Source organism: Bradysia coprophila, unplaced genomic scaffold (assembly GCF_014529535.1).
Source record: "Bradysia coprophila strain Holo2 unplaced genomic scaffold, BU_Bcop_v1 contig_732, whole genome shotgun sequence".
In the NCBI taxonomy this organism is placed as follows: Eukaryota; Metazoa; Arthropoda; class Insecta; order Diptera; family Sciaridae; genus Bradysia; species Bradysia coprophila.
The window spans coordinates 6525844-6550822 of record NW_023503972.1 but is presented as its reverse complement, the minus strand read 5'-3'; the positions used below and the strand labels follow the sequence as shown (position 1 = coordinate 6550822).

At 36.9% G+C, this 24979-nt stretch overlaps 3 protein-coding genes across 3 annotated transcripts; all 3 read left to right on the top strand.

Moving 5' to 3' along the window:
- The first annotated feature begins 5542 nt into the window (after positions 1 to 5542).
- On the top strand, positions 5543 to 6610 carry LOC119084464 (odorant receptor 94a-like). Its single transcript, XM_037194447.1, has 3 exons — positions 5543 to 5930; positions 6264 to 6496; positions 6557 to 6610. Exons 1-3 carry the CDS (start codon positions 5543 to 5545, stop codon positions 6608 to 6610), a joined length of 675 nt encoding a protein of 224 aa, XP_037050342.1.
- Positions 6611 to 11800: 5190 nt separating this feature from the next.
- Positions 11801 to 17267, top strand: LOC119084463. The gene is made up of 6 exons (XM_037194446.1): positions 11801 to 11958; positions 12362 to 12487; positions 12618 to 12748; positions 16372 to 16501; positions 16731 to 16856; positions 17031 to 17267. Exons 1-6 carry the CDS (start codon positions 11910 to 11912, stop codon positions 17168 to 17170), a joined length of 702 nt encoding a protein of 233 aa, XP_037050341.1. The 5' UTR covers positions 11801 to 11909; the 3' UTR covers positions 17171 to 17267.
- Positions 17268 to 20102: 2835 nt separating this feature from the next.
- Positions 20103 to 23043, top strand: LOC119084421 (4-coumarate--CoA ligase-like 7). The gene is made up of 5 exons (XM_037194396.1): positions 20103 to 20280; positions 20768 to 21168; positions 21511 to 21584; positions 21863 to 22738; positions 22796 to 23043. Exons 1-5 carry the CDS (start codon positions 20149 to 20151, stop codon positions 22936 to 22938), a joined length of 1626 nt encoding a protein of 541 aa, XP_037050291.1. The 5' UTR covers positions 20103 to 20148; the 3' UTR covers positions 22939 to 23043.
- The last annotated feature ends 1936 nt before the right edge of the window (positions 23044 to 24979 follow it).

Genomic DNA, 24979 nt, shown 5'->3' with positions numbered 1-24979 from the left:
ATGATCATAGATGTCGTTGTAAACAAACTTTGTGAATTATTGACAAATTACAACGCACTTCAAGCAAAAGTGTTACTCTAAATAGGGTACTGAAACTTGACAGTGCTTCATACAAAATTTTACACTGTAAAAAGAGTGGGGATAAAATTTCATACAAAATAGTACTCTATTTGACAGCTGTCATTAATAGAACTTTTGCTTGAAGTGCGTTGCAAATTATCAAAATGCAGTAAGGGTTGCGAAGTAATCGAGATTATTTCTTGAAACGTTTACTGTCGAACAACAACAACCATTAGATGCCTAATGATCAGTGCTAAATAACGCAATAATTAGATTCAAAACCAGTTGAGCTACCTAGACCTTAAATATATTAGCAAATAGTCAAAATGTTTAACCGCAAAGTACCTAGCCAAACCAGCCACTTCATCAGGAGAGACTTCAGACTCAACAAAGTAAATGACAGCGTTTGACCAATGCGTGTGTGATCCATTCCTCCCAAAGAAAGCATTAACAGAGAGGCTAATGTAAGCCAATGAAATCTTTGTGCAGACGAACATTGTGTGTAAACACCGTTCATATCTCGTAAATGGTATCGTTTTTACCATCGAATCACGTCCGAATGATAAATATTATTTTTGAATAAAACAATTTCAAAATTCAATTTTTCCAATAACCAAATTTCTTTTCTCTCCCCATCATCACCTGCCCCAAAAGTAGACTTATCCATGCAAATATAATATTCTATTCTTCTGCAACCAGAAGACAAACATAAAACCATTTCCAAGTTAATTTCGTATTCAGATCAAATACGATATTGCACATAAATTTCCCACCGAGAAAAAGACTTTTTTTGTTCGCCGAGAGCATAACTTAACCGTATATGAAGATCGAAAATGTTATTCTTCAACACTTTTGAATTTCTGGCTTTGTCCATATTTTCCCTACGCTCGTCTCAGGTGGTAAAAGAAGTTTTCTTTGCCATTTTTGGAAATGCTCATCGTTACAATTGTGTGTTTGGGAAAGTTTTTTTTTCCCTTGTCTGTCTGTAAATGTTATTCTGATTCCAATGTGTGACTCAAAAATATTATCAAATTTTCATAAATTTGTATAAATCGAGGATATATTATCATTTGGCCGACCCTTTTCAATAAAATACATCGTGCCGTGTCGCAACAATGTCATCGGTATGGATGGTGACCAGTTCTGTGTGGTTTTTTGATATTTGTTCAACTTTATTTCAGTTAAGTTACGGTACACTCGGAAAAAAGATGAAGAAATTTGAGAGTTTTAACGGGCACAGAAAACATGCAATCATACACGCGTCCACACAAGCAGTAATGTGAACCTAGGTTTTAATCTTTTTGTGATTAGAAGTACGCGACTGAATATTTTTTGGAATTAAAATTTGATCCACTCGGGAATTACTTTTGTTTAACTCCAAATCATTAGGTCCTGTAGGGGCATTAAATTCGTTCGAGAAATAAAAATAAAAATAAAAAAGCACCGAAACTTAGAGTGTCCTAAGTCAAATAATGTGCCAGAGTTTAATTAAAGTTGATTATTATTGGTAGTCGCTAACCATCTTATTAACTTAATTCGCAGTTAGCTTCAGTGCTAGAGAAAGAATTGATAAAAGCGAAATGAAAAGCTTACCAGAAGAAAGCAATGAGCCTAACCTCGTTGTCAGTTTTACGTAAAATATTTTGAGCAGATTACACTAACCGGAACAGTCATAGAGCGACGGTAAGTTTTGCCGATAAACTGCATTTTAGCCAGATTTTTTACCAAACGCTAGACCCCGACTCGATTTACTTACTTACTTTACCGGCAACACAACCCATTAAGGGTCTTGGCCTTCTACAACATGCTTCTCCAACCGGCCTTATCCGCGGCTAACGATTCCCAACGTGTGACACCGATTGTTTCAAGATTTGATAGGACTGCATCGCACCAGACGGCCTTTGGTCGACCTGCACTCAACTTCTCATCAGGTTTGGTTTTTAATATTTTCTTCTTGATACGATTTTCCTTCGTCCGTTCCACATGACCGAGACACCGAAGTCTATTCAGTTTGATGATCCTGACTATGTATGGCTCTCCATAAAGCTGTTTTAGCTTAAAGTTGTATCGTCAGCGCCATCTGTTTTGATTCGGATCCAGAATCGGTCCGAATATTGTACGCAGGACTTTCCTTTCAAACGTGAGTAACGTCTGTTCTTCTCTTTGTATCATGCACCACGTCTCCGAGCCATATGTTACAATAGGTCTTATTACCGATCTGTACAATGTGCACTTTGAAACTCTGCTAACCGCTTGGACCTGAGGATGTTCAACAACTATAATAACTTCTGTTTCCTAAAGTTATCCGCCGTTTTATTTCGTCCATGATGCTGTTGTCAGTATTTAGCTGAGATCCCAGGTTCACAAATTCGTTCACCACCTTGAAAGTGTGTGCGTTGATTTGTACATTCTGCTTGAGCGAAATGAGTGATGATCATGTATTTCGTTTTTGTGTCACTCTCACTCACCTTTAACCCGAGGTCGGAACCTTTCCTCTCCAAAGCCAATTTTTCTTTAACAACTTCCATATTTCTGCCGATTATATCCAGGTCGTAAACAAGTATTTGACTGGATCTGGTGAAAATGGTGCTGCTGGTGTCTGTCTGGGTAACCCTCACTGCTGCTTCAAGAATCAGATTGAAAAGCAGCGTAGCGAGAGGATCTCCTTGGCGTAGTCCTTCCTCAATGTGAAACGATTCTGACAGTTTATTTCGAATCCTTACAAGACTGTTAGCTCCTTTTAACGTCATTTTCGTCAGGGCAATCAGTTTTTCGGGGATGCCAAACTCGGTCATCACTCTCCACATTTCTCTCTGATCACACTATCGTATGCTGCTTTGAAATCAACGAAAATTTGGTGCAGTTTGACGTTGTATTCCTATTGTTCCCCGACTCGATTTCCTATTGTTAAATCTTATGAAGAACCTCTGTCACCTTTTAATTTACATTTTTTTGAGTGTAGACATATTGTTTGTTTGTTTAGATTCGGCAAAATCAGAACACTTGAGAAGAAGTTTCTGCTTTTCTTATTCGTTGCTGCTATCCCAAGACAATTTAAAATTTGAATAATTCAAAATGTGATGCATTTTGCATCAGATGTTTTTTTTTGTCGAATGGATTCTACCAATCTTTAGACCCGTACGAAGTACCACCATCTTACCTGAAAACGAGTCATTGAGTATGAATAGAACTTTAATACTGCCGGCAATTGAATTACAAATACGAGTTAAACCACGGCAGAGTAAAATAAACCAGGCAGGAGCGGTTCATTTTCGAAACTTCAAATAAGGGACCTAATACACTGGATGAAAATGAACTCAAATGAACACTGACATAAATTGAAAAATTTTATTCGCAAAAAATATAGGGCTAATAGATTATTCAGGTCCCTAGTCAAACGTCCACTACTGCCTGGTTAACTTTACTCTGCCGTAGTTAAACAATCAGAATTTCTTGAGCAAAAGACAACATGAAACAAAATAAGCAGAAATTTCACAATTTCACAATTTTCACAATTTGTTTGAACCGTTGAATGATTCCATTAATCTATTGTGCACCGCTATCCTTAGGCCCGTCTTTAAGAAGAGTTGGTTGTGGATGATGGTGCCTCATGATCTATAGGAATTGCTTGAAAAGTGGCATTTGAATTAATTACAGCTGACTTCACATTCACCGAAATTGGACGACGCTTCGTATGGTTGTCGGCTCTTTCTTTTCGGTTCTTTTTGAATGTCATTCATAAACAATGTTTATTATTCAACCCTTCTGTAAACTTCTTTTTAAATATTTTCTTACGTACAAGCACGGACTTGCGTCACTTCTTACTTTTTCAAGGGTTTTTGACTGATTGGACTTGCGTCACGGGTGATATGCCAACTTGTACCCATGATACAAGTGATTTTTAATCAATAATGATTAAGTGGAAATATGAAAACAAAACAATAACTTTATTAGATGAAACATTTTCAACCCAACAAACGTTTCATTTAAATATAAGTAAATTCGATAAATAATATATTCCCGTCCAATGCATTGCATTGCCTCCTCTTCGATTGAAATGTAAAGTTTCTGTAAAGTTTAAACTGAGACAAGTGACATCGGAATCATATAATCAGATAAGTAACACACAGCAGGCATTTAAATAAATAATAAATTCTGAATAATTAATTTGGGTAATTTGAAGTAACATATCAACCCAATATCAGAACATGACTGAGAGCTGCAGGAATGGGACAAGAAAACCACTTTTTAGACCTTTATTTTCATATTGTCGTAATTTATTACTTTTCTTCAACTTGAAGCGTGTCTACTGGATGATCTCCAGTGGAGCTCAGCGTAAAAGATGTTTTTTGTATGTGGTGGTCGTTCATTAATGGTTATTTGTGTACCTGTTTTGGACGATTGATTTTAGGCAATTTCGCGGATTGTAGGCCGAACGAAGTGAGGCTTACAAGCGAAAGTGCCTTAAATCAACCGTCCCAAACAGGTGCACATGTAAGTTTTCATGCAGAGGGCCGGAAACCCGAGAAAATTCAAAAAATTGCCCTCATTTTCGGCCCCGAAGCATGAAAAAGAATGTTGTAGTGCTCAAAAACTATTCTTATATGAGAGCTATGTTTGAATGTCTTATGTAGACTATCAGTGACCTAATTAAAACATTCTGAGCGCGGCCCTGTTGGCGCTGAACGCATTGCTAGAACGAATTTTTTAGATATTTTTGAACCCTTAGCACGGTAACTTTGCAAAATAATAAGCAATTTCGCCATATTTTCGATTTAGCTTCACTTCAAGTTTTATCCATTTCCACACTGTCCTGAGTCTTTCTAACGAATCAAAAAAGTCTGAACACTTTTAAATGAAATTTTAGGAGATTTTCGACATATTTCAGAGATAGAAATACTGTAAATTTAAAGAAAATTACCTGAAAAATGGTGTCGTAAATTACAGTAACTAAGTACACTTCAAGTCGAAGGAATTATAGTAATTTACGAAAATATTTAAAAAGGTGTAAAAGATGATTTTTGTGATCCATTCCCGCAACTACCCTGTTGTCACAATCTAAAATAATTTACCTAAGGCGATAGTATGAGGTTATTATTGGTAGGGTGTTATTGATGCATCGCATATAGGTGTGATACCAAAAGCATACAGGAAACAAATCAGTCGTTTCAATAGTCGATCAACCGTTTGCTACTCAACGTTTACTCAAGGATGCATTCCATTCGAATTCATAGAGTGATTGACGGAATGATTTCTTTATTTCGTCGTATCGGCATCTGGCATGGACAAGATAGGGCTACAGTTGGTAAACGCAGATTAAAGTCATTCTACTTTATTTACTATTTGCTTTTTCTCGCTTCATTCGCGATTGGAGCGGTTACGAGAAACACTGGATGAACGAATTTTCTTAGCGGAATCATCCATCATTATTGTAGTTTTGACGACTAGAATTTGGATGATGATCTGGAAAGAAGACCAAATTATGGGATTGCTAAATCGAATTTGTGTGTTAACAATTCGCAATGATGAATCGTTCACGTTATTCAGTGAGAAAGTGGAAAAATTAATCAAATTTATTGTTATATTCTCCTATGCTACTGCCGGGGCTATTTCGGGAAATTCAATTTTCCCCTTTATTGGTAAACAAAAACGAATTATTGTGGACATTGCGTTTCCATTGGATTGGAAAAATAGTGAAATTGGATTCTGGCTGACGTACGTTTTCTTTCTTACCGAAAATATGCTCTCGTTCCTGACGATAGTTTATGCCTCCGCATTAATTTGGTATTTATTGCTGCATTGCTCCTTAAGATATAGAATTCTTGGAACTGAAATAAGAAACATGGGACGAATCTCGGATGACGATGACAGTAACTCAAAAATGTCGAAAAAGGAACGACAGATCATTTTTCAGCGGGACTTAGTCCAGTCGATAAAAGATCACCTTCACATAAGAGGGTCTGTATGCCAAATACTATCCCGCCTGTTGAAAAATGTAAAAAATATTTCCAGATTAATCGACGAAGTGGAATGCTTTTTATCGAAACTATTTCTATTGCAATTCGCCACCAGTGCCATCTGTGTTTGCAGTGCAATTTATTGCTTGGCATTCGTATAATCACCTCCGATTCCCACACCTTTGAACTTATTCGAATACTTGATTAATTTGTAGGACATCAGTGTCAACCTTGTGCAACGCTTAGTTCAGATGTATTCGCTCATTTACTGCATTGCTGAACTGTTTATGATAACGTATTTCGGCAATGAGATCATGTTGTCGAGTGGTGAACTTACTTACAATCTATTTGAATCCAATTGGGTCGAGCAGTCACATGCGACCAAGAAATGCATTATCATTTTCGGCGAATATTTAAAGCAATCGCATGAGATGCTAATCGGTAAATTGTATCCGTTGACTTTGGAATCATTTGTTCGGGTACGGTGGGTTGCGCATAAACATTTTACCAGTTTAGTGATGGCAATACTTTTATTGCAGATTTTAAATTCGTCGTACACCTTGTTCAACGTTTTACAAAATTTTAAACCATAGAGATTGATGCAGCAGAGACGTTATAATTGATGATTTCAATGTTTCAAAACAATTACCAATCACTGATACCATAGCTCGCCAACTCGATTTGATTTTGGCCTTCTAATTTAGTGGTGTCAAAGTCAGCTTCGGTGTTTGAGAGTGCTATGGTCATACACATAGATATATTGTGAAAAGTGTACTGTTATTATTCACCCCAATAGGCTCGTTGATCAATACTATCTCTAGCAAAAACTCTCAGCTCTCTGTGTCAAGTTCGATTGCTAGTTTGATTGCTAGAGAGGGTATTGCTCGTTGATACATTACGCATCTGTCGGGAAAATTTTTATTTTCGATAATTGTATCACAAGGTAATGACGTGAGACATAATACCCATCGAAGATGAACAAATTTTTCCGTAGAAACGTAGGGTATTTTACGCAACAAAACAACAAATAAATAAAACAAAATCTAACACAAAGAAACAACGTCATATTTATCTCGCTAGACGCAACTATAAAGCTGATTCCATTGGAAAATCCCTCCGCGGACGCAAGCATTAGACGCTAAATAAATTCTTAACGTTGAATGTTCATTTCGTCAAACATTATTATATCCACACTAGTTAGTGTTGCCGATGTAGCCTATTGAGTCGATAAATGATGTTACATAAGTGACGATTGTGAGCTGTTACTCTCATTTATTTGATCCTGGAAGGGTTGTCTGCGAAGAACCGTGGAAATAACTTTACTTGATTCAGTCGTGACCCGCTAGACCAGATAATGATGGTTCACACAGTTGCACCACTCTTCATGGCCCACTATCTTTCCAGTCCTAGAACTTTAGGACTTTGAAGGATTTCTAGGGTTTTGTGGGTTATCTTCTGGACATTTCGTATTATTGAGGTGTTAGCATGTTAGTTACCAAACCTCATGTGGTCCACCATCTTCCCAGTTCTAGAATTTTTTGGTTTTTTATTTGGATTCCGTTCTGGACTTCAAGTATTATTCAGAGTGATATCGCCAAAACATCGAACAAAATCAGACATTTTGGGACAAGGGGTCACAGACATTATTGACTAATAGTTCATTCGATTCGTTGAGCTTTTGAGAGTAAAACGTAGTACTACGTTTGGTGAACTTTATTTTGTTGTCGACGCTCGAGGTTATGAAGTAAGGGTCTGCCGAAAGGGGCCCAAAATCGTTTTCTCGCGATTAGTCGAGTAAAACCGTTTTAGGAAAAAAACTTTTTTAGCTAGGCTTGTCGGCCTTGAAGAGACGCACATTTTGAATATACACACCACCAGGTCCATGTTGACCTGTTGGTGATATCAATCATTTTAGGTGAAAAAATAGGTGATTTTCCCAAGTCACTGACCGGCTGCAGTGACATAAATCCGATACATGGTATGTATGGTGAGAAAGCCTAGCCTCTGTAGTACCATAACATGTAAAAACATCCTTGGATAAGTTTCACTGCAAAGGGTTGGAGCGACTTTAGCGGAAGTCCACCCCGAGTCGACGAAATTTTATACCTTTCTTTCGTTTGCTTTTCGCTTTTTTGAGGTTTTTTGTGCGGCTATTCATTTATTATTGATAAGAGTGAGATCGGGTATGAAGCATTTTTGGACTTTTCTGTGGCTATTCAATATTTATTTTCAATAAAATTGTTATTTAAAGTGAAGTCAACTAAAATAAAGAGTTCTTTGATATATCCACGTTAGTTATGTAGTCTTAAGGTAGTAGCGTGTTGGTTCCCAAAATTTGAGGATCCCACATGGTGCACCATCTTCCATAACAGATAAAATAAAATGTAAAATTAGACCCACTCTAAGCTTAGAGCCCAATGAAAAAATACTTTAAATAAATTACTGATTCCACAACGAAAGATCCACTCAACATAGGCTTCGTATACCCCGTATGTGTGTGCTTCCGTCGTTTCCTGTACATTAAGCAACAGAACAACCAAAAAATCCTGAATCAATAAAGACATTTTGGGATATTGGCGCATAAAAATATCGTTGATGTTAACCCCATAAACTTAAAATATACATCACCTATGGTGTGCGCGCCTTATTCAGTTTCATGTAAGTATTATTATTATTATTGGTAGTTACGTAAATATATATTTTTACCCACCCCACCGCACTGTGATGTGTGTGTATAAACCGAACCGTTATTTTGTTGCCATCCACTAAAGTCGAAAAAAATAAAGGTATCAACTTTTACAGCCTCCACATATGGTGTGGCATCGCATATATATAAATATATCGAATCGTAAAAAATCAAACAGTTTTATTTTTCAGTCAAACAAACTATAATAATAAAATTGCTTCAAATGTAAATCCCATCATAATAATGCTTCGTGTATTGCCTCTCCGTCTGTACTGCGATAGAAAGTGTATAGAGAGATACACAATTCATAATAGTCGAAATATCAGGCGGGGGAAAGGGGTAGATGGCGCGTAGCGGCCACAAAACCTATAAAACTGTTGTGTGGCTTATGTTGCGTTCGGTGGGTATTTTTGGTAGCGTGTATGCATAAAATGTGCGGTGTGTCGTGTGGGAAAATGTTATCAACGATGTCAGAGGATATAAACTATTATTCGGTTCTACTCAAAAGTCTTTTTCAACTACCCCCCGTTGTTGGCTTGAGGCACAGCGAATTTCGAAATGTTATAATGCAAACAGGTGAATTCGGCAGTAAAAGTTGAATTAATGCAAAAGTATGCGTGTAAGTCATGTATATGTTACACATAATTTGATGGGGTTGTTTTGGAGTGGATTTTGCTCATATTTTGTTTTACAACTTTTTTATGGGCCAATTTTGATTTTTAGGATTCAAAAGAAATTCGAGTTGTTGTTGTGTTGTGGAGGCACGACTTTTGTGTGTGATGTGGCAACTTAATTGATTCTCGTCGATAACAACACTTTTATGGCATGCGATATTGAAGGCATTTTGAATTGAAGACGTAGAAAGATTGAAAAGGGAAGAGTTTTGAAGTGATTTGTGTCCTTACGGTGCGGCGTCATTTAATATTGAACTTGCAGAAACCGCTTGAGAATTTTCTCAACAATAATTCGCGATGGGCGAATAATCATAGAAAATGCTTCATCAGTCAAAAGAAAATTCTTCAAAATTTTACAAGAGAAAATACTCAAATTCATGGACAGATAGAAAATCTGCAAAATCATAGAAGATCAGAAAATCAAGTAAGGAGAAAAAATCCTTGAAAATTGAAAAATATCCTTTGAAAATCCATTCAGAATCAGTGAAAAATCGTCTGAAAATCCGTGGAAAACTATGGGAAAATCCTCAGAGGATTTTCTTTTTAAAAGTCATTTGTCAACATAATTTACAAATATATGACCATCGACTCGATTAATCGATAAAATTGAACTTTGAATCACATATTTGTTCCAGATTTCCTTTACTCGGGTGAAACTCCAACATGTCACTTTTTTACTGGCTTTTGAGGAATTTTCCAAACAACGAGATAATGCTCACAACAAACGAGGCATTGAAAACGTGTTTTGGTCCTAGTTTTCATTGACAGATGCAGCAGTCGCGATTTTAGAGTCAAACCGGTCAAACCCGTCAAACCATATCGAAACTGTTTGTCGTGAAGTGACAGTTTTGACATTGACATTTTTGATGTTGTCATTATTGACATCTGAAAATTTTTGTCATAACCTCAATTGAAAACGTGAACTGTACACAAAACTTGTCTTGAAACAATTTTGAAAAATATTACAGTGTTATCGTATACTTGTTCTAATATTTACGATAATATTGTAATGTTATTCAAAATTAATTGTTTTAAGACAAGGTACAGTTCACGTTTTCAATTGATGTTATGACTGTTATGACGAAATTTTTGAGATGTCAAAAATGACAACGTCGAAAATGTCAATGTCAAAACTGTCACTTCACGACAGAAAATTTCAACTGACTCTAATAGAAAAAGTTTTAACTTCATTTTTGACAGTTTCGAAAATTTTGTCAGGAAAAATAGAATAGAAAAATAGGATAGGACACGTTTTCAATGCCTCGTTTGTTTTGACTATAAACTGTGTGCTGACTGAACCTGAAATTGGAAATTTAGCATAGGGTAAGTCTACCTACTGCACAGTTCGTGAAATTCTGATTATACAATTTTAGGCGATTTTTGTAGGATAAGATTAATAGATAATTGTCAAATGCCGGCAGACAGCTTCATTTCTACCTTACTTCGGATATGTATATTCCCAATGAAAGTAAATAGATAGGTATGGCCAAACGTTCAAATTTGTTCTAGCCGGAGCACACAATGAAAGTGTAAACCAGGTATGGTCTATTGTCCATCCGGAGGACATAAAAATTTGATTTTCGTACTTAAACGCACTCATTTTCATATTATTTTGACAATTCGCTGATCGACCATACCTGTTCTATACTTTCATTGGGAGCACATACGGATTTGCATGGCGCCACCTCAAACGAACTCATTTCTAGTGCAAATTTCCACTAGAAATGAGTTCGTTTGAGGTGGCGCCATGCAAATCCGTATGTGCTCCGACTTGTATGGACTGGTCATACCTACTTATCTACTTTCATTGTATATTCCAACGTCTGTCATGTATACATACTATTTATAGTGACTATTCGTGTCTTTTGTATGTGAGAAAATACATATCCAGTAAGGCAGAAATGAAGCTGTCTGCCAGCCATTTCATACATGCTTGACGTATTTTGACGAATTTTGTTATCAGTTTAGTATGGGGTTGTATATACACTGCATGCAGCAAGGGACAAACCACTCGATTCGCAGCTCTTTTGAGTGATTTCCCCTCTATCCGCAGGCCCTCAAAAAAATTCAGTTCTGGAGCCTGGTTAGAGTGCATTGATCTGAATCAATTGTAAGCTGTTTTCAAAAAAAGTATTCTTGTTTGGCAAACAATGGAAAAGTTTCAGATCACGCGTCGGCGACAATTTCAATTTGTTATTGTCGAGCGGAAAAATCTGCAATTGAGTCAATATTTTCACTGGTACTCATTCCAAACATGTTGTAAGGAAACGAGAATATGAAGCATAATAAAAGACCTGTATTCAAATAAGATATTGAACAAACTGAATGACATTTTTTCCTTGCTGATACAAACCTAAGTAGTAAATGTACGTCGTACGAGTCTATAAAGAGAAATGATCGCACCTGAATCGAGAGTGTATTTAAACCCCAGTGATGTTCACACCAGCACCAGTGTGTAAGTTAACTCGCTTTGTTGGGAAGCCAATATTATCAGCACACACATTACTTTGATCTTGCTTTTTGCTAAGTAAAATGTTTATTTTCTACATTTTCGTTTCGATGCTTCTGGTATCTGGAACATGTAAGTAAAAATATTGACTCAAGTTTCTACATTTTTGTGTTTATTTATGGAAAAGTAAAACAACAAAAGTAATCCATGTCGTTTGAAATGCATTTTTTTCAATTTTTGATAATTAGTTATATGGCATAAGAAAATAGGAAAGACTTATTAACCTAGGTAATGCAAACTGACATTTTAAATTCCTGGCAGTTCGCTTGTCATTCAGCTAAATATGTTTTCCCTTTGTCGCTTATGCAATGAAGCTGGCAAGCCTCGACTTTCCCTATCATATGACAATAGTAAACTATTTCAGCGCTCATAAAAGGTTTTTCATAGCACTGGTCACCTCGAAATTTCATTCAATATTATTGCTTGGAGCAGGTTCCTAATACATAATTTCATCGATTTTTTTCTTTTTCGACAGCTGCTGTGAAATGCACACCAGGTCATAAATATAATGATGGTTGCAACGAGTGCACTTGTACTTGTGAAGGTGATGGATATGCGTGTACATTGAAGTACTGCGAGGATAATCCCATATTTTGTGACAGTAAGTATGTAGTCTAACACGAGCCTTTTCCTGTATTTCCTCACCCTTATATTGTCGCAACATGCTGATCAATTTATATTTAAAAGTAAAATGTTTTAAACTCCCCGCGATTTTTTGTAAATTTTAATAGCCAGAGGCACCACAGTTCAATGTCAAGACGGCCACAGCTACTTCGATGGATGTAACTGGTGCACCTGCAACAAGGGACTAGGATACATCTGCACGTTGAAGGGGTGCATCGACAATCCAGTTGTCTGCTACGTGAGATGACCGAGGAAGTTAAGGTCTTTTGATGGCCATATCAGATTTTAAACTGAAATTTCCTCGGAAATTTCGCAAAATTTCGAATGTAAAACTGTTTTCGGAATAAAAAAAAACAATTTTCGCAGCATCGTCTTTCCATTCCAAAAGCTTAGAAATTAGATCCATGTTGTTGGGTTCAAAATGTTCGATAATATTACATTACTTACCAATGGGACTAATGATAGAAATGGTACTTCTTGTGTGAAATTGACCGATCCGAGGCGAAGCCATTTCCATCATTGTTCAATTGCCAAGTAAGATTCTTTAGTCAAAAAGGTGAGTCACGTTTTTTGAGTAAATTTTTAAAACTGATTTAGTATTACACTTTGCACGACTCGCAGTTGTGAGTCCATGAAGTGGCGGTATGACTTTTTATGTCCACTATTATTCAATAAAAATTTAATGAAAGTCGTGTGGGATAATTAATACCAGCCTTGTCTAATGTTGCGAATTACACCGTAATGGAATTTAATAGATCAATGCAAATTAATGCCGTAAGCCACGTTTGAACCAGTATTTACACCCGTACGTACTCGTTGATTATATTGCGCCTTTACACGGCAGAGTAAAATAACCAAGGCAGGAGCGATTCATTTTCGAAACGTCAAATAAGGGACCTAATACACTGTGTGAAAATGAACTCAAATGAACACTGACATAAATTGAAAAAGTTTACTCGAAAAAAATAAGGGGTACTAGATTATTCAGGTCCCGTCCCCAGTCAAATCAGCGCTCTGACGTGATCTTTACCTTTATTTACTTTTCTAATAAAACAGAAATCAGCAAAATCAAATGAAATTTACTCGATTTATGTATTTTCCCTATTTTCCTTACTAGTGTTGAAATATCGCGACCTCGTCACTTATTTCCAACGTCATTTAGGAAGAGCTTCGTTCCTAACGCATGCTAAAATGCTTTTTTAGGAAAAATAACAGGATCCCTTTCAACTTTTCCTGTAAACTTGGGGAGGTCACGCAGATCGCCATTTTATTAGATACGCGGGAACACACCACTTCTGATAATTTTACATGTAAAAAAAATTCACCACATCATCAAGGTCAATGAAAGTATAAACCAGGTATGGTCTATTCATACAAACCGGAGGATGTAGCGATTTTATATAAACAAACTCACCTCTCATGAGAGGTGAGTTTCTTAATATGAAATCGCTATGTCCTCCGCCACGGCAGAGTAAAAGTAACCCAGGCAGGAGCGCTTGTTTGACTAGGGACCTGAATAATCTAGTAGCCGTATGTTTTTTGCGAATAAAATTTTTCAACTTATGTCAGTGTTCATTTGAGTTCATTTTCATACAGTGTATTAGGTCCCTCATTTGACGTTTCAATAATGAACCGCTCCTGCCAGGTTTACTTTTACTCTGCCGTGCTCTATACAAAGTTTGACATTCGACCATACCTTGTGTTGACGTTCATTGATCAAGGTGATGAGAATTATCAATTTTTGTATGAAATCGGCCATTTTATCATCACCTATGGTGTGTCACCCGCGTATCTGTATCTGCGTGACCTCCTCAAAGTTTACAGCCTTGCATTCACGGTTAATGTGTAAAGGATGAAATTTTGTCGTTAGGTGACACATTTTGATAGATATATACTCACACAACGATGCGAAAACACCTACTGCGAAATTTTTTGACGATAGTTACTCTTTAGCTACACATACAGTGAGACAAAGGAGACTTAGTTAATTCAAGTTTTTCTTTCTGAACACTTACTCTATCAAAGACAGAAGAACAGAAGGAAAATTAGAATTAGGTTTCCTTTGCGTTGGCTCGTGCAGCTAGAGTTGAATTGACTTCCGAAGTTTTGTTGTTAACTTTTTATTGAGTAAAATATATTTACATTCAATGTCTTGTCTAATTCAAAAATTGAAACGTAAAGTGGTGGCAGAGGTTCGAGACTTTATTGATCATCGAACATAGCAGACAACTGGATTATAGAAACATGCCTTTTCCTCGCAAGTAAATTGTCGCCCGTCGAGACAAGTGCACCAATTACATCCATCAAAGTAGCGGTGGCCAATTCGACATGTACGTGTGGTTCCACGAGCTAATTAAAAGAAGGTTTTTTGAATGAATGTGAATTTAGTGCCACCACAAGGTCAAAAAATATCTAAGACGTGGCAGATACGAACGTCTGTGTTGAAATATTAAATGAGGCTCGAGTTAAAGTTAGTCAGCACACTTACTGTCACAAAATATGGGATTACCCTCGCACAACATCAGTGTACATGCATATCCATCACCTTTATCGGTACAAGTGCAATCGTTGCATCCATCGTTATACGTATGGCCTGGTTTGCATTTTATTGCAGCTGTCAAAATTTAAACAATAAAATAAATAAGAAAAGTTCGTCTATCTTCCACTTCCACACAACTGATGATTCCAGGTCATTGACCAAATCGACCCATTTAACATCAGGATTTAATTGGCAATTGATTAATTGAAATTAATTTAATATTTAACATTTATCTTAAATGAAAAACTTCAGTTCAATTGACGCGGTTTCATTTCGTTTTGAATGATCTATTTTTCCACAAAGGAAATGGAAAAATCCAAAAACTTGAGTCAATATTTTCACTTACATGTTCCAGATGCCAGCAACAACAACGAGGCAAAAATATAAAAAACTAACATTGTAACAAGTTGCGAATTTATAGTTACTAAGATAGATCTTCACCTCCGGGTGTGTCTCTAAAGACTGATATTGTTGATCACATGTAGCTCGTCTTAAATACCTTTCAATGAAATTGAATAAATAACTCCAGCCTCTTCATATTTTTTCCGTTACGATTTTCTCCGGAAGCTTTCGGAGCATCAGAGATTTTTGTACAAAATTGCGCGCGCTAAGTTGCCGAATTATTTTCAATTAATAGTAGATTGCGAATCTGACTTCGAATGTTGTGATATGTGTAAATTACATGATTCTACAAACAAAGAAGTACATTTACGTTCTGTATTTTCCCAGAACTTTTCAACAAACAGAAGCCGCGCACTTCTTACTGACTCTATCTCAATCGACATCAGGCAATATTGTTTGAGTTATTTCAAATTGACAGAAAATCGAGTACACTTACAGGTTGAATTTCCCGTCCTAGTTTCATATATTCCGGTTGCATTCATCAATGACAAATGCGATAGAATGCAAGTTTCAAGTGTTCGTGAACAACTGCTTAAGACGCATTCTGAAGATCTCCTGGCTGAAAGTCATATCGTCCAAAGATTACGTGGAAAAGGGCCATAATCGACGAAGCCAAGGCCCATGGGAAATTCTGGAATAAAATCAAAACCCTGGCAAAGAATCGAGTCTGTTGGATAAAATTTGCTGATGTCGTATGCTCCCTCGCTGAGTAAGATCAGATGATTATGATGATGATGATGACACACAAGTTATAAAAAATTGCCAACGCAACGCCTGCAATTTTAAAACCAAAGTCACTCCGATGCTCGAAAGCTTTTGGAGTACAGGAAAAGCTCGAACAAAAGCTGAGAAAACTCTCCTTTTATTTTATCAAGAGAAAAATGTATTTAAGGAGCATCAAACGTGATAATTGAAATCAGTCTTGCAAGTCACACACTTCGGTGAAGTCAATTTTATCAACCCACATGCAACGTTATTCTCGCTATTTGATCAGTAAAATGTTTGTTGTCTATATTTTCGCTGCGTTGATGCTTGTGATATCTAGAACAGGTGAGTTAAAATATTGACTCAAATTTTTACACTTTTTTGCTCTCGTTTAAGGAACAAGAGAATAACAGAATTAATTTACATCAACTGAATTATATTTCCATTGTTTCCCTGTTACCGAATTTATAAAGTTGTCTATTTAGCGAATGAGCTGACAGCAATAGTTCAATGAGTTTTTAGGCCAACGGAGAAAGGGTCTTTCTTTTAACATTTTTTCTACAATTATTTTTAGCTGCTGTAAAATGTCCACCTGGACATACATACAACGATGGATGCAACAACTGCTTTTGCTCCAGTAACGGTGATGGATATGCTTGCACAAGGAGGTATTGTGAGGGTAATCCGATAACTTGTGACAGTAAGTAGCTGTGTGTTAATTTAACATCACATATTTACGTACTATGCACTAGAGCTAGATTTCTGTCAGTTCATGGAAAAGTTAAATTTATTCAAAGTCGTCAAAATACTCTGAACACTTTTAGATTTAGTTTAGCTCCCTTTAACCTTCCTCTTTCTTTTTCTTTTTTTTTAGCTCGAGGAACCACAATTGGATGTCCGATCGGTCACCGATACTTCGATGGATGCAATTGGTGCACTTGTGGCAATGGAAAGGAATACGCTTGCACTAAAATTGGATGTCGCGATAACCCAGTTGTCTGCTATGTGAGATGATTATGAAATACTTTCTGGCTTCCATTCTGGGTTTCAAATTTAGTTTTCGATTAGAATAAGAAATGTGAAACCATTTTTCGGAATAAAACACGTAACATGAACTATTTTGAATTCTTTGTTGGTCGGCCAGCTTCTACAATGTAATCATGACCTGACATGGCACAAAGTGGCAATACTCATGCATCTTAGATATCATTGTAAGGATTGTAAGGGAACCAACGCACTGTCTAGCACCGAAGCTGACTTTGACGTCACTCAAATAGAGGGTAGACTTTGACGTCACTCAAATAGAGGGTAGACTTTGACGTCACTCAAATAGAGGGTAGACTTTGACGTCACTCAAATTGAGGGCTGAAACGATCAAAGTTGGCTATTCTTTTTCATACAATAGCTATCAAAAATTAAAAAAAAAAAATAGGCAACAGGTGTGTTTTTGGCCTTCTAATGAAGTGATGTCAAAGTCAGCTTCGATGCTTGACAGTGCGTTGAAGTGAACGCTACTTTTTCTATCTTTAACTTATGGGCAAAGGCAGAATCAAAAGAAGCCCTTTCATTCTTATCATTTTGCTATTAATTTTCCTTCCCAGAAACTCATTGCATCCAAGACAGCAAGACCGTGTCAATACAATGATACGAATAAAAACTTCCGTGTAGGACGTGGGATTCACTGAATCACGTTGAAAAATTTTTTATTGCTAAATTGCATAGACGAGAGATCACGATGTGACTAAGCTTCTGTGAATTCATGAGACTCGTGAGTCATGGAAAATTACTTTTAGCAGAAGTATTGACTCTCTGTACTGTGTCAGGGGAATTTCATAAAAGTTTTTCTAGTTGATGCCTCCGTGATTCAGAATCTAATCACGTAACGCTTTCGAGTATTTTATGCAATTTTGTGTCAGATTTCGTTTGAGCTTTTCATTTTCTCCGAAAGCTTTCGAGCGCGGAGAGACTTTGTTTTTAAAATTACAGGCGTCACGTTGTCAAATCGTACCAGATTCAAAATCTTTTTTTTTTTGGTATTGTGGGAGATTTGTAGAACAAGTGAAAGCGAAGGACTGAAATTAGTGAATGCAACCTCTGGAAGTCGGTAATGTCGGTGAAAATATAAATTGCAAAGTTAACCATTATGAGTAATTTTCAACATTGTTAACGAACATAAAGCGTAGGACCTTTATAAATTTTTGAGTGCCGAGCCGATTTACTTACGCCTGGTTTAGCCTGCGTTGAATATAGTAATACAATGGAAAACGTAGCATAATTGTCGATCCCATCAATGGAAAATTGTTCGTGTGTTTTCGGCATTATAAAAGACAAGACTACGTTTGCTAATTTGAGGCTATTATTCGATGTTGAGTCGGCCCATTGCTGCCCCCAGAAACTCTACATTTTTAATCAGATGTCCTCTTTTATTCAAATTGACAGTAAATTGTAATCGACGACTGATATTATTGACTGTTCACAAACAACAATTTCTCAGCATAACTTACTCAATACGAAATTCTTGCCATTGTTCCTTTGTACACAGAAAATATTCTAAAGTCATTCCAGAGGTCTTTCATCATCCATTCATCGATCATACTTACACAAATATAGATTTATGATGTCATGAATTTATGAATGAAATGAAAACCGAGAAAATAAAATAGAAAAAAAAGTAAGAAAACATTGAAGGATGTTGTTATGAATGACATTGAAAAGACGGACGCTCAGTGGTGCATACCAATATCTACGATTGCAGGTAGTTACATACAAGAAAAAAATAATGAAGAATTGACTTCCTAATTGTTAAAAAGGAACGAAAAGGTAAGAAATATGTAGACAGCATGGCACCGATGGTTTTTTTTGTTTTGTATACGTAGTGAAAGCAGTTGGTTTTTTGAGGAACTTTGAACTGAGTTGTGGCTACCAAAATCGGTCATTGAATTCTAACCTCAATCAGTTATCCTCACAATCTGGATGCCCCAGATTTTACTGAAAAATTAGAATGAAATCCATCATTTTTGTGGAACTTGTCTTAGGGCTCCGAACTGATGAATACTTGCTCGGAAAATGCTACAAAATCGCCGAAGGTATCGCTGGTCTACGAGGTGTATCTGTATAGATAGTGTTCTTTCGGACCTTTGCTAACAATTTCTGACAAATGTACGAAAAGTGTGAGAATGTAAGTGAGTTTGATGTCTACGAGTTCACCAGGCAGTTTTGAGCTGCTGATGACCACTTTCTTATATTTTTTTTTGTAAGAAATATTTAAGTCGGTAACATTAACCACTAACTTCACAGAACATTTGACGACAGCACCTGAAACAATCAATACATAGTTGCTTCATTTTCGTTAGAAGTTTATGCACAGGTGAAACTAAGCTAACTAAAACACAGACGATCCAAAACCAAATCTATTTTATTCGTTACAAGGTCATATAAAAATACATCGACTATAACCAGACGGGCAAGTGTGTTTTATAACAGCCTTCCGTATTGTATTTAAAAAGTGATGATAGTATATATGCGTCCGTGGGTACGAATAGCTAATTATTGTATTATGCGTGATGCCATGAAGAGAAGAGGAGACATTTTATCGATTGACCCCTAAAAGAGTAAGGAATTTGTTCCCTCATTATTCATTCGTCAAGCGAATCGCCATTGGTCAGCGGTGGGCATTGTCAGAATATATAAACAGTACAAAGTTCATTACACCCCTCGAGTTTCGAGGTTCAAGAACTCCTGTTTCCCAAGTGCACAGCACTGCTACTAGCTGTGCCAAGTGCCACTTTTTTTTTCAAACAACCATGTAGATTATGCCGAATAATGTAATATCGACTATTCGCGCAACTGAGTACGAATAATTTCTGCCATATTTCCTATTGATTAATTTGCTAAATAGATCACTGGTGAATAGGATTCGAAGACTTACGTATATATTCAAAACAATGCGTCTCTTCAGTTATGAAAAAATATCATATTTAAACACGTCGAAAATGTGGAGCACAACATACGATGAAAAAAATAAACTTTGGAAAGGTAGTGACCTACCATCATGTGATCGAAACGTGTCGATTGCCAGTGTCATACTCAAATCATTGCTTTCGGGAGGATCAAAAATCGCTCAGGTAATTTCACAACACTTTTTACTCCGGAATGGCTGCACAAAAATGACGTCAGGCACAGCATCGTAGCATCACGGTGGGCATTGCGTTTCTATTGTACAGATAGATGGCTTGTTTTCGTTGTATGTTAACTCAACATACAAACAATGCTAAGACACTCGTCAATACAGTGCTCATGCTAGAAGCTGTGCGTCAGACTATTTTAATGAATTTTTAACACCCCTTCGTCAGGCACAAAGGGTAAAAAAGGACTTCTTAAAACTGTCATATTTTCTTGAACACCGCCTCCACTCCATCACCCTGAATGTCTTGACAAAATATGTGTATGTAATGTATGTACCTGTACCACTCCCAAATGCACTTGTGTCTTTCACTTCTTTTAGCATTCCTCTAGAGATTCAGATAGGAGTGCAAAACGGAGTGATTAAAGTTCCCTTGTTCATAGTCTATCAACCCACAATCTACAGCGTGATTTAACTAAAACTTTCAGATCAATGCTTCCACTGGTATGTCATTATCATTTGACGACATTCGAATGCGAACAATTCGAGTGGTGAAGAATCTTCAAGCCCGTAACCTTGCTACAAAACAAATATTTGGAATTGTTGCGATGAATCACGATCACCTGGCACCAATTGTTTTTGCTTCATTCGCTCTCGGCTGCACCGTTTATCCAATCGATATACTTTACACGAAATTTGAGTTCGGTCAGAAATTCCAAAAAATCAAACCGAAGGTCATTTTTTGCGATATAAGTGCTTACGATGCCGTTTTGGAAAGTTTAGCTGAACTGAAACATCGAGCGAAAATTTTTACATTCGGTGGGCAAAAAGGTGACTCAGAAGATGTCGAACATTTACTCGCTGAAGTTGACGACGAAACAGATATAATGTAAGTGTATCGACGGGGGACTGCTCTCTATTTTAACTAAAAATAAATTTACTCGCTATACCCCTGGGAAACTCGTTTTCCTTTACGGACACTAACGTTAAAACTCGTTTCCCGGGGCCTTCACGAGTAAAACATTATACATGCTAGTTGGGAAATTTTTATTTTGACGAGTGGGAGGTTTGTAGCCCGAGCCGAAGGCAAGGGCTATAATCTTACAAGTTTTTATTTTGACTTGTGGGATTATAGCCCTTGCCTTCGGCTCGGGCGACAAACCTTCCACTCGTCAAAATAAAAATGTCCCAACTAGCATGTAATGTACTATTCTTCAAATAATGTTTATAGACCAGTTCCGGTGGATGATGTAAATGATTTGGCAGCAATATACTGTTCGTCTGGAACCACAGCTCCATCAAAAGGTGACACAAAATTCTGATTGACAAAAGTGATCTATAATCAAAACATATCGTGTGCGCAAGACCCAATCATTTTGACACATAATGAGAACATCCACAGACGCAAAAGTCTCTTCAAGTTTCAGATAGCTATTTTGCTAACTAGTTAGCAAATTGAGTTGTTTTGCGCACTAGATGTGAGATTGCTGAAACGAGCGAGGCGAGCAATTGTATATGCAATTTTGCCTCACACAAATGCCATCAACTCGATTTAAGTTCAAGAACACATTTTACCATTTTAGGTATTTCCATTTCACACACAATGCTGCTCAATGCCATCGCCGCCACTTACGATTGGAAGCCAGAGTCAAACCGCACTTGGCTAAATTTTTACTCATTTCAGTGGTTCAGATCACTGATATTTTTACTATCCGGAACCACTACAGGCGTGACTCGAGTATTTAGCGCAGAGATATTTTGTCCGGCTCGCATTTTCGAAATTATCGAAAAGTTTAATGTGTCCAGGTTGATGGGATCGCCATACTTTTTGAAACATTTGATTCATTCCGAATCAATCAAATCGGCCAATCTTTCCAGTATTGAGAATATAATTCTTGGCGGTTACAAGCTTCCATATGAACTTGGCAAAATGATGGACGACCTGCTACCGAATGGAACGGTAAGCAATCGATATGGTTTGACCGAATTGGGCGGAACGGTTTCGATTGAAGTACCCCAATTCAGTAAAGGGTCAGTCGGCCAATTGAAACGAGGAAATATTGCGAAAATTGTTGACGAAAATGGAGAAAAACTTGGTGTTAATGAACGAGGCGAAATTTGCATCAAGTCTATGTCAATGTCGCCGGGATATTATCAAGACGAATTGTTAACGAAGAAATCATTTGATGAAGAAGGATTCTTCTTAACGGGAGATATTGGCTATTTTGACGACGATGGTGATTTATTTGTTATCGATCGAAAGGGGGATACCTTCAAGTATCAAGCTTACGTAATTTCGCTGGCAGAAATCGAAGGAGTACTACTCCAATCTCCACAGATTTCAGCTGTCTGTGCATTTAGTTCTCCCGATTGCGATGGAATGGAAGCGCCAGCTGTTGCAGTAGTACGAGCTAAAAATTCGAATATCACAGCCGATGAAATCGATAAACTGATCAGTGGTAGGCAAGAAGTATTTCAAAACGCCAGTATTTTCTCACATTTTTTAATAAATTCAGATTACTTCTTTCAACGAAATAAATTGGCCGGCGGCATCTATTTCGTCAAGTCAATTCCAAAGACACCATCTGGAAAAAATTTGAAGCGAAAAGTGAGAGAAATTGTTCTTCAACAAAGTGCCGTACCGAATATCAGCCTTTGAAGTGTGTGAAGCCACTGGGAGTCGACAGGGTTCAAATTTGAACGGTTCAAATGTCAGGTTTAACGATTGAAAAGCAAATAAAAATGTGAACGAAAGGGAGTTTAACAAGAGACATCCATCCTTTTCGGTTGTGATTAACCATTTGCCAGCTGTGGCCGAAAACGCACGAACGATTTTGTGTTGATGGGATTGGCAATTATGTTGAGTTTTTTTATTGTGACCAGATATTCACCACAGGCTAAACAATGGCAAACACATTATAATTGTCGATCCCATCAACGCAAAATTGATCGTGTTTCCAGCCACGGCAGATACTGCATAATCACAGTATGTGTGTGAATTCATATTTTCGTAATTTCGTGGTTTCAGACCAAGTGATGCAAATAACTATTTCCTCGAGTTATGTAAATAACTATTTCTTCCCTGCAACGCTTAACCTTAGCGAGGCGAATTTGTGAGAGAAAATATATTCTCTCTCAAAGGTTTTTATGCGTTGTACGGTAGATTTGACCCTCTGATCGCGGACAAGTGGCCTTTGAAAGTCAAAAACCCAAGTCTTTCCAAATGAACAACGATTGAATCCGTTGAATCTTGAAACAACAGAAAGAGTTCAATAGTTTTTGCGCAGATGGCTCTTATTCCAATGTGTTCATAACATTGATAAAAGCTCACGATACCGAAAGCTATTTACAAATTATGGTTATGGCTACACTGTAAAAAAAAAAGAATGATTGGCTGTTCGCGCTGTTCGTGGTGAATTTGATTTCAACAGCAATGTTATCTACGCTCATTGTCTCAAGCTTTTAGCGATGGATTTTGAAATGCTGCTGCATTGTCAAGAGTTGAAAGTTCGATTTTTCGTGTCATTTGTCCTCGTCCTCTCGTCACACGAAAAACAGAGTTCTCTGTTAGGCTGTAGGTGACTCTCAAAGTCACTTCTAATTACTTCTTCAGACTTACAATTTTAAAATCACTTCCGACAAATCGATGAATCGGTTAATGATTACAATTTGAAGCATCAGTACAACCCCCAGAAGTGTACACAACACACACACACACACACATTGTACGTTTATTTCCGAAATAACTTCCTCTTCCAATAAACGATGTCGTGATAAATTTACAGTGAAAATCGTTTGTGTGTCATACCAGAAGAGGAAGCTGATGCTGGAGCATTGTTTACAAATTGATACTTTGGATGTGGATGTAAATATACTACGTTCATTGCACGCATTGTAGAAATGGTAAGAGTTTGTAGTGAAAGAATGACATACCGTAATGCGCTATACTATAAAGATCTTGATAAGTTTTTTGAATTTTTTTTTTGTCAAAACTGATCATAGTCGACAGCTGTCAAATAGTGTAATATTTTGTATGATATGGTTTTTAACAGTGTTTTACAGTTGTGTGACACACTGTCATATTACAGCTATTACAGTAACCTAAGTAGATTACCTTTCATGCTTGAAGTGCGTTGGTCAAGCCTATGCATTTGCATATTAGTAAGTAAAGAATTCCCAGCATCACAAACTTGTGATGACTATCGCTATGATATGATGATATGGAGAAATTTTTGTTATAGGGAAAATTTGCCCGCCACGAAAGTGATACAAGATTCTCATTATAGTTTGTGCAACGCCGTGTTGCAGCACTATATTAACAGGCTTTATATACACAGCGATGACAATATTGTAAATGATTTTGAAAGTGAGTGTGGTTTGTGGTTATAGCAAAAGGCATTGCACTTGAAAAAAACGGAGAAAGATCATTGCTCAGTTAACTTAATTATGATTTATATTTTCACAAAATGATTTTAATTCAGAGTTTTATTGGCTTATTGTTGAGTAGGTTTTTTTCTTCTCTCTTTTGTTATTTTTATTTATGTTTCCTATACATGGTGGTGATATAATACAGAACAGAATAAAAGAAATTCTTGAACAAATGGGCTTTGATACATTTGATACTATTTACGCTGCATTTACGCGCAGTTTATAATACGTAACTGATGATGAACCCATTTTTAAATTGCTCAGTCTGTATG

Coding starts and splice junctions, on each gene's coding strand:
- LOC119084464 (XM_037194447.1), top strand. CDS start 5,543: ATGGGATTGCTAAATCGAATTTGTGTGTTAACAATTCGCAATGATGAA. Junction 5,931..6,263: donor AATCTCGGATGACGATGACA/GTAACTCAAAAA, acceptor TGCAACGCTTAG/TTCAGATGTATTCGCTCATT. Junction 6,497..6,556: donor CTTTGGAATCATTTGTTCGG/GTACGGTGGGTT, acceptor CTTTTATTGCAG/ATTTTAAATTCGTCGTACAC.
- LOC119084463 (XM_037194446.1), top strand. CDS start 11,910: ATGTTTATTTTCTACATTTTCGTTTCGATGCTTCTGGTATCTGGAACA. Junction 11,959..12,361: donor GCTTCTGGTATCTGGAACAT/GTAAGTAAAAAT, acceptor CTTTTTCGACAG/CTGCTGTGAAATGCACACCA. Junction 16,857..17,030: donor TAATCCGATAACTTGTGACA/GTAAGTAGCTGT, acceptor CTTTTTTTTTAG/CTCGAGGAACCACAATTGGA.
- LOC119084421 (XM_037194396.1), top strand. CDS start 20,149: ATGTGGAGCACAACATACGATGAAAAAAATAAACTTTGGAAAGGTAGT. Junction 21,169..21,510: donor GACGACGAAACAGATATAAT/GTAAGTGTATCG, acceptor TAATGTTTATAG/ACCAGTTCCGGTGGATGATG. Junction 22,739..22,795: donor AATCGATAAACTGATCAGTG/GTAGGCAAGAAG, acceptor TAATAAATTCAG/ATTACTTCTTTCAACGAAAT.